Source organism: Glycine max, chromosome 18 (genome assembly GCF_000004515.6).
Source record: "Glycine max cultivar Williams 82 chromosome 18, Glycine_max_v4.0, whole genome shotgun sequence".
Taxonomy (NCBI): Eukaryota; Viridiplantae; Streptophyta; class Magnoliopsida; order Fabales; family Fabaceae; genus Glycine; species Glycine max.
The window spans coordinates 8136741-8146153 of NC_038254.2; the positions used below are offsets into that span (position 1 = coordinate 8136741).

General features: G+C 33.5%; 1 protein-coding gene and 1 pseudogene across 1 annotated transcript; both read right to left on the reverse strand.

Moving 5' to 3' along the window:
- Positions 1-2077: 2077 nt before the first annotated feature.
- LOC100784168 (disease resistance protein RPM1) lies at positions 2078-5733 on the reverse strand. The gene is made up of 2 exons (XM_003551499.4): positions 2892-5733; positions 2078-2466 (listed from the first exon to the last, which is right to left on the reverse strand). The coding sequence occupies exon 1, from the start codon at positions 5678-5680 to the stop codon at positions 2918-2920; it is 2763 nt and encodes a 920-aa protein (XP_003551547.1). The 5' UTR covers positions 5681-5733; the 3' UTR covers positions 2078-2466; positions 2892-2917.
- A 2293-nt stretch (positions 5734-8026) lies between these two features.
- LOC100794052 (long-chain-alcohol O-fatty-acyltransferase-like) lies at positions 8027-9117 on the reverse strand (annotated as a pseudogene).
- Between the last annotated feature and the right edge of the window lie 296 nt (positions 9118-9413).

Genomic DNA, 9413 nt, shown 5'->3' on the forward strand with positions numbered 1-9413 from the left:
ACCCGGTTTGAGTGCTCCTTTAAGCATGTGCCGATACCACATGGTTGGAGCATTCTCGCAAAACAGTGTGACCCTGACTGGTCTCCCTATGATTTTACTTAGTGAGAGTGACCTAACATACCCATTGTGTGGTGTATCTTGTTATATACTCCTAAGCGCCCTAGGATGGTTTTTCACTGACATGGTACCACATTGCATATAGGCTTGAGTCTTAGCATAACTGTTGCATACGCTTGCTAATTGTTTATTATGAAATTGATGAGTGTTATTATGTATTGATCGGAGTGTGTGATTCATGTGTAATGTGATTGATGATTGAAAAGTAAATTTTAAATGACAAAGTTATGGAATTACCTGAGTTATGTTTAAGTAAGTGATATCTCATTTATATGATATGTATATATAGTTGTCTTGTTTCTCTATTAGTTAGGAATGTAATAACTTACTCCCTATGTGCTATTTGTGTTTGGATCCTGTGATGATCTTGAACTCTGTGTTCGGGGAAACAGATGACTAGGTGAATTGCTCTAAGGAACCTTGTGCTGAAGGACGTCGGAACACAATGCTCTAATAGGATGTGACATTGGGACATAAGTTCTATATTAATTGCATGATGTTAGTCTATTTTATTTTACCTCATTGATTTAACAAAACATTTATTGTAAATTTTGACGGCCTTATTTTGAGCCGAATATGTTTTTATTAAGTTATATTTGGTAATAGTGAAGTGAATGTGAACCTTTTATCCACATGGATTTGTTTACCAATATAATTATATCATGTATGTATATGTCGAGGTAGAGGGTGTCACATCCTACTCTTTCACTCAATTGAGTGGCTATACATCTGAAATATAAAACTAGTATTCAAATGTGAATTATACCAAGAAAATGAATATAAAACAACATAAAAGTTTGTACAAAATATCACTCAGAAAGTGATTTATCAATAACTTATAACAGTTCCATTTTCGAAAACATTGTTTTGTTGTTTTATGAGAGTTAAAATATCTTTGTGATCAGAAGGAGTTTTGAAGTTTCCAAACATCAAGGATTAAAAGGGAAAAAAAAGAGAGTGAATAAACAAAAAAACTAGGCAAGTTAATTGAATATTTTAGAATTCAATAAAATTTTCAAACTTTTTGAAAGTAAAAAAAAATCTTACTTTTTTGTCCTACTATTTATTTATTTAGCATTGTTCCTCTATTAATAAACAATTTAATTTAGTACTTTAATTTTCACGGTCTAGTTTTACCCCTTACTAAACTTCTTGTTCTCACTGTTTGGCTTTTCAATTTTTTTTTCAATTTTAATAAACAATTTAATTTGTTCCTTTTTTTGATTCAATATCATCCCACTATTAATAAACAACGTCAAGTGAATTTGGACAGAAGAGACCATACTGAATCGATTTGGAATTAAGCGATCAAATTAATGATTTTATTATTAGGTGGACAAAATTGAATAAAATAAATAATGAATGAGACAAAAAGATAAAATTAACCCTTGAAAAATTTATCTTACTCCAGATAAGTGATATATAAATTGATTTTAATAATATATATTGAACCATTAATTTTTTTTTGAAAAATATGGGATCAAACCTGAACATAAAAGTTTGGGTACCCAAATTGCTGAAACACTATGCTAAGAGGATTAAAGTGCTAAGTCAAAATCAAACATGTCTTGTTACCGTACAAGTTCACCCCAAGCCTAACATGTACAACCCAAATTTTCACTCCAATTCAAGTTCTAGAAGCATAATTGGGAACTGAATTTTTTATTTACTATTGTAATTGAAGGTAAATATACCTTAACTCAAAATCTCTTTTCTGCAATTGAAAATCCTAAATCTTTAGAATTTCTCAATTAGGGCAATCATTAAGTTCAAGAATATCTAAATTATCATAATTGTTGATATTTATTCCTGTAGAATCTCCAAACTTGTTGCATTATATCTTAAATTTAATCCTTATTTTAATTTCATAGTTCTCGATAGGAATATACAATCAACGCACTATAAGTGACCAAATGCCAATTCATAAAGGCGTTAAATAAAAACAAAGACAAACAATCAATTTAAAAGAAATAAACTTAATTATAGATAAAAATTCAAATTACATCAAGTTAACAAAAATTTAAGTACACATTTTAGAAAAAAGGGAAACAAGAGAAAGAGAAGAAGGAAGCTTAAAAAATCAATTTGATGAATCTTGCACTTTGATGCCTCAAATCCACTCTTCCACCATTTCACGGGCAGCAAAAGAAAGAACTTGAGGGAATCTGAGTTTTCCAGTTGTCAAAAATTGTCTGCCTTTGTAGGAACACTATTTGCAGCTTCTTCGTATTGTGTTGGTGTTAATAACGCTAAAATGGGCGTAATAATTAACACTCAAAAAACCACAAGATTGGAACGTCGGAAACATTGGAATTGGAACACCTCTTACAATCTTCCCTCAGTGCTTTCCTAAAATTCATGGTTGTACAAAGTGGGTCAAACTTCAAAGCATAAAAATTAGGAACATTTAACACAATCTAAAATGATACAATGAAATTGTTCAAGTATTTATCAACATGGAAATAAAAAACTCAATCCAGTTGAGGTCAACATCTACCAATTCTGAGCACAATAATAGAAAGGATTATAATGGTGAGAATCTTATAATGAAGAAACGTTAACTTTGGTTGGTGTAGGCATATACTTGTTAGACAATTCTATCCCTAACTTGTACGTGAGATGTCGTAGAGAAAGAAAAATCAAGCAAATACTAAAAGCGAAAATGAGGCAAAAGTAATTATTTTAGGAATTAGATAATGGTTGCATTTTTATTGAAGAAAAGAAAAAGGCCACGAATGTCATTCTACAAAGTTATAGATGTGAAAAAGACGCACCTTCTATTTTCAAATTTGGACGCATCTTAGTGATGACTTCTGCCGAATATATGCGAAGGTTCTTCAGCATCCCTGCTCCAAATAAGTACATGGGGCACATCTTGGATGATCCAGTGGTCTTCTCCTCCATCGGGAGCAATGCGCTGCTCCAATTCAGTTGGCATGGAGTGGATTATGAGATCTTTAAGTTTCTCCAAGTGTTGAATTCCAGAGGGAACGGTTTTGAGTTGGGAGAGGTCTGCTAAAGAAATTTTTTCCACAGAACACAGTGCTCCTCTGTCGATAAGGATGCACTTCAACTTATCCAAATATGCAAGGAACAGTAGCTTTAGTTTCTGAAACCCTCCACATTGAAAATGCAAAGTTTCACCTTCATAAGCATTGTGAGCGAAACAGAGGTACATTAACCTTGGCATATTTTTTAGTGATTTCAATGCATCATTAGTCAACCTGGAGCCGCCCAAATACAGTTGCACAAGATTTGGGAACTGTGAAATCCAATTTGGCAACCTTGTTAACGTCCCACATAGGACAAGCTTCCTAAGTGTAGACATAGGTGACATAAGGTACAAGTCAATTACTTCACTCTCATCAGCGGTACCAATACGTAGTTTCTCCAAGAGTGACATCTCATTTATTAAGGAACACAAAGTCTTTTCGTGTTTTCCCCTAAATTCTACCACCGTCAGTTCCTTTAACTGCTTTAGCTTTCCTACCTCTCTAATGACCACTCCATCATCATCTATTTTCACTGGAGGTACCTCTTGTAGGGATGTCATGCCTCCAATACCATTCCATTGAATTGAACAGCTAGAATTAGCCAGAAGATGACGTAGCTTTTTAAGCTTCGTAATCTCCTCTGTCATCTCCGACACATATGTGGCTCTTATATCCAAGGTCTCCAAATTCTGGAGCTTACCAATGGATTTTGGAAGACTTTCTATCCATGTATACTGGAAGCTTAAATACTTCAAGTGGCATAAATTCCCCAAATTTTCAGGAACATAACTTAAAACAGAACCTTCAAAATCAAGTACCTTCAATAACATGTAATTTGTAGGGATTTTGTTTACTAAGCGTTCAGATAATTTTTCATACTTTCCTGTGATGATAAGAATTGACCGAATGGGTGAGCTTCCCATACTTCCACATAAATCATGGGTTGCAATTGTCAGGCGTCGAACAATCCCACTTGACAGAGATTGATCAAGCCCTCCAATATACTGACAAAACCCTGTATCCATGGCTTTTTTAAGTATCATGTCATGTATTAAGTCATGAACACGACACCTTTTAACTTTGCCATCAATTCTAAGTGAGGATACTTGCACCAAACTTCTACGGACCAACCCTGATAAATATTGTTGCCCAACTTCTTCCAAAGTCTTTCCGGTTTCATGTTTGACAAACCCTTCAGCTATCCACTGTCTAATCAATCTATCAGATTTAACTTCATAGTCCTCCGGATACATTCCAAAATACAATAAACATGATCTGAGATTGATCGGCAAATCATCATAACTTAAACCTAAAATTTTTTTTATGCTATTTAACTCAGAATTCCTCTCCAAGTCTAAACTTAGATCTCGACTAAACTGTCCCCATTCAGGTGCACTTTCATCTTTTTGAGACAAAAGACCACCAATGGCCACTATTGCCAGAGGTAAACCTTTACACTTTCTAACAATTTCAAGAGATATCTCTTTAAGTTCTTCTGGACAATCTCCATCGGAACTATACTGAAATGCCTTCTTATAGAACAATTTCAAAGATTCTTCTTCAGTTAAAGGTTTTTCTAGCTTAAACACCTCAACAAATGATGATTTCCTACAATATTCTGCAACCTTCTCATCCCTGGTTGTGATTAATATCCTACTTCCATTTTTATTATCAATTACAGCAGATTCAATGTGATCCCAAAATTTTCCATTCCATACGTCATCAAACAAGACAACATACCTCTTGTTGCGCAAGCGGTTTCTGACTTCTTCTGTCAACGACTCAATGGTAGAAACATCCTTGGGAGGGTCCTCCTTATTTTCTTTGCAAAGCTCATTCAACATATGCCTCAGCAATCCTTCAGAAGAGAAGGATTGAGAAACTGTGATCAACGCATTGCAGTCGAATTTGTTACGCACCTGGTCATAAACTTGCTTGGCAAGAGTGGTTTTTCCCACCCCTGCAATTCCCACCACAGAGATGACAGTGCGTATTTTTCTTCCCTTAGTCAACCAATTTTCCAATATACCTCTAGGGCCATCAAGCCCCACAACCTCATCTTCCTCAATAAAGAGAGGATCCCTTCTAAGTTTCTGCCATGTGATATCTTGATTTCCTCTAGAACTGGTTTGTCTTTGCTCTAAAGGAAAATGGGTTTGGAAACCATCTCTTTCAGCACGAACAAGGGATTTAACATCCTGAATCTTATACGCACTTTGAAGGAGAAGGATTTGAGTTTTGATGAAGGCAACAGCCTCACATAGTAAAGCTGCACATCGAGGATCATCAGGTTGCTTATCCTCACAGGAGATGTTATATTCATCGATGACATCTTCCATGCGAAAAGCTGCTTCTCTCAGCCGCATCACCCTTTCTTTTATTCTATGACGCCTTCCATCATCTTCTTCGGCTTCAGCCACTTTATCAGCATCATTGATGAAATCTTGAAAGCTTTCAAGTTCATCTGTAATGTCTCTAACTTCTTTTGGGAGATCTCTCAAAATTTTGAAAGCTTCCAATATTTTTGGAAGCGCATGCTGACCAGCCAAGGACACTGCAGTTTCTGCCATTTTAGTCTAGCTAGCTAGCTCTGTTTTTTAGGTTTGTTGAGTGCAAAACTTGATGCTCTTCAACATTATATATAGCCATGTCCGTAGTAAGAGGAGGACAATTGATTAATATTTAATATTCTTTGATTCAGCAAGTTGGATGTATTGTTAATTTATAAAGTAGTTATTTATTCCAATGTATTGAAATATTCCATTATGGTTGTTGAACCAATTAATACGAAAACGCCAAAGTAATATTGGTTTGAGTCATAATATTTTGCATTTCCACGTTGAAGTATCATCCACGTTTGAGTCATAGATATGACCAGCGCTAGTTTCAGACAAAGCTGAACGTGTATTCCAGCTACCCAATTTGCCATTGTTAATGTTAATTATTTGTCACCGTATCCATACCATATCACGCTACCCAATTTTTAAATAAGGACGAAAACTAATTAGGTTAGAAAAAACTAATTATTCGATTCAAATGATGGTTGTCGGTTTTATTTTTTAAGGATATATATTTATTTTATTTACCTTGCAAACATTATTTTAATTCATAAAATTATTTCTCCTTATTTATTTAATCACTAAAATCTTATTACTTTTTTAAAAATTTATTTATTTTTAAGTGAAAAAAATTTAATTTATTTTACGAAAAATTGAATGTTACATTCTCCATTGCATGTCACCCATGATGAGTGATTAATAAGTTTGTCCCATGCATTGATTAATAAGTTTGTCGCATCCTTTTTAATAAGTTTGTCTTATATTTATAACATTTTTTAATATTGTCCTTGTAATTATACTTCTCTCTTGTCTAATGGTTTGTCAATACATTCTCTATTTTTTTAATGATGGATATTTTTAGTCTAAAAATAATTAATGAAAAAAATATTATAGATTGAGTTTTATAAAATAGAATAAATATCATTTTAAAAGTCTTATAAATAAAAATGGAGACAAAATAATTAATTTCAACTAATAAAAAATAGAGTTTGGATGGCCTTAGCCTTGGGTCGACCCTGCCATTGCTGAAAAGAGTAGGGAAAAACTCTTTGAATACCTTTTAACCATGATCCAGAGTAAAAGATGGTGTCCTTCAACACAACTTGAGTGTCAAATAAATGTTGCTCCCCTAAAGACGATCGAGTTTGTTAGGTTCACACAGTGAACCTCCTGGGATTCGAGGTCCAGGAATGCCTCCTTAGAAGAGAGAAAGGGAGAAGAAATTGCTTTTTTTATTCCTTTCTTGAATGGAGACGATGATATTTATAACATGCCATAACAAAAACAACCCCAGCACTATGATTCTAACAGAGTTGCCCCTCAGCACTAAGAGCCTAACAGAATTCACTAAAAAACATAATCCTCTCAGTGAGTCATTATCTACCTACCTCTTCCTGTTAGAGTTTCCTCTGTTTCCATATATTCCAAACCAAAGCAGCCCATACAACTCACCATCTCTCACCGTGAATACCATTTACTATAATATATAAAATTTTGACACTTACTATCGATTCTTCTTAGTTGTTTTATAATTTGAGTTTTATTTTTTTTATCTAGATCTGATTTGGCTTTTTTATGTAATTTATCTTTTGTTTTCTTGTTGTTTATAGATTTTTTTTTCATCAGATATTTGTTATAGATCATCATTTCGTGGCTCCTCGTGTTTTCCATGTTTTCTTTTAGGTCAAGTGTTTTTTCCAATCCATTTGATTGACACTAATCTTACTCACTGTGGATAATTGTCGTTAGTCCAAGACAATTTCACACATGAAAAAAAAAACACGATCTTCCTATTATGTTGATTATTTGTGTTAATCTAATGATTATTTTCCATGCATTTTGATTTAAAGGAAATATTTAACAATAACAACAACAATATATATATATATATATATATATATATATATATATATATATATATATATATATCACAACATAAATTATTTGATTGATTTAAATATTCACTTAAAATATTTAAATATAAAACATTATAATCGTATTTGAAATGTAATTTTATAGTTTTCAGAGATCCTTTTATAATATAATGGATTTATATAATATTCTTTCGATTTCTCATTTATTGTTCTATTTAACCTTTCAATAATTCAACACAAACAATTGATTTATCAATGGTGATTTATTTAATAAATTAATTGTTGAATCTTTATGATTAGAATAAAATAATCTTTAAATTTATTCAATCAATCAAATATTATTATTTTAAAAACACTTTACATTTTGATTCTCATTAAAAAATTATAAAAATATAATATAATTCTCAATATCACGTAACTCTTTAATTTTTAAAAACTTATTATATAAATAATTTTAAGAATATTTATGATCAACTAAAAAAAATTACTTATATCTGTGAATCATGATTCAAGGACTCATCATTTTAGTGTGTGAAAAAAAAAATTCCCTACCAAATGCTCCATTCTATTTACACATTTATTTTATTTTTAGAGGTATAATGTTAAAGCTACTGATTATATTGTTTTTCTCTTGTAAAATATAACTTTAATTTCTTATATATGTGTAAATGTCAATAGTTTTGTTACTCAACACCAACCAAATAAACTATAATCCATGATAAAAGAAAATAGGTTTGAAAAAAAATTAATTTAAGAAGTATGAGGAACCTTCCGATGACTGCCAAGAACGCCACCACGAGCGGTCCTGACGCAACGCGATGCAGCCGTCACCCATGGCGGAGCATCACCTTCTTTGTCGTCATCTCCACCACGGTGCACACACCGTGAAGCACAAAAAAGCACATGACTTCCCACATGGGAGTAACACGTGTGAGGTAATGGGGAGTAGAAAAAGGGTAACCATGAGATTCCACCTAGGACCCCAAAGTCTTGAAGGGATGTGAAAAGGCAGGGTTCATTGAATTGTGGTTCAATCTCAAACCCTAAAAGGGTTCGAATCGGGATAGCACTAAGGGCTAACAAAAGTTCTATGCCAAGGTACATGTGATAGCAATAGAGGACTAAGATGAAATGAGGGTGCAACTTTTCTCTATAGTCATAAGCACGTATGATCATTGCAAAAATAAGCACTTTTAGGAGCAAAAGCCATTTTGGCTTTTGGGTGTTGTTTGTGTGGTTGTTTTTGGTTGGTGAGTGTTGTTTGGGGTTGATGGGGAGGGAAGCTATGGAAATGAAATGGAGAATGTTTGGGGGTGATAGGGCAAGAGGGCCTTGGTTGAAGGAGAAAAGAATGAGTTTGAAATTGTCAAGCCAAACAAGGAAGAAGGTGGTGGGGCCACCTAGGTGGAAGGAAGAGAGGTTGAAGGGAAGGGAGAGGAAGAGGTAGAGAATAGGGAGGAGGGAGAGAAGCCTCATGAAGCCTTTTGGTATTCTAGAGGCTATGTAATAACAATAGGATAGACATGAGATGGTTGTGAGCCATACCTTGATGAACCTCTCAACTTCACCATCCATGATTGATTTTCTTTTCTCCCATTTTTCTCTTTCTCTTTTTCTTCTTTGAATCTAGGTGGTTGTAGGTGTAAGCAATGTCAAGGAAAATGATGACTAATGTTGGTAGATCTAAGGATCTCTCAAAGGTGAAATACAAAAAAGGGAATTGTAATTTTGATGGAACCCTGATTGACAGATCAAATTTTTAGCATTAACAAACTGGATAACCAATTTGGGACTCTATGAAATTGGGGAAAATAAAAGGATAAAGCAGACTTAGAGAAAGAGATGGAAAAAACAATAGCACAATCTTGAGA

Bases quoted from the DNA above. Each gene is read 5' to 3' on its own strand.
- LOC100784168 (XM_003551499.4), bottom strand. From the start codon at position 5,680: ATGGCAGAAACTGCAGTGTCCTTGGCTGGTCAGCATGCGCTTCCAAAA.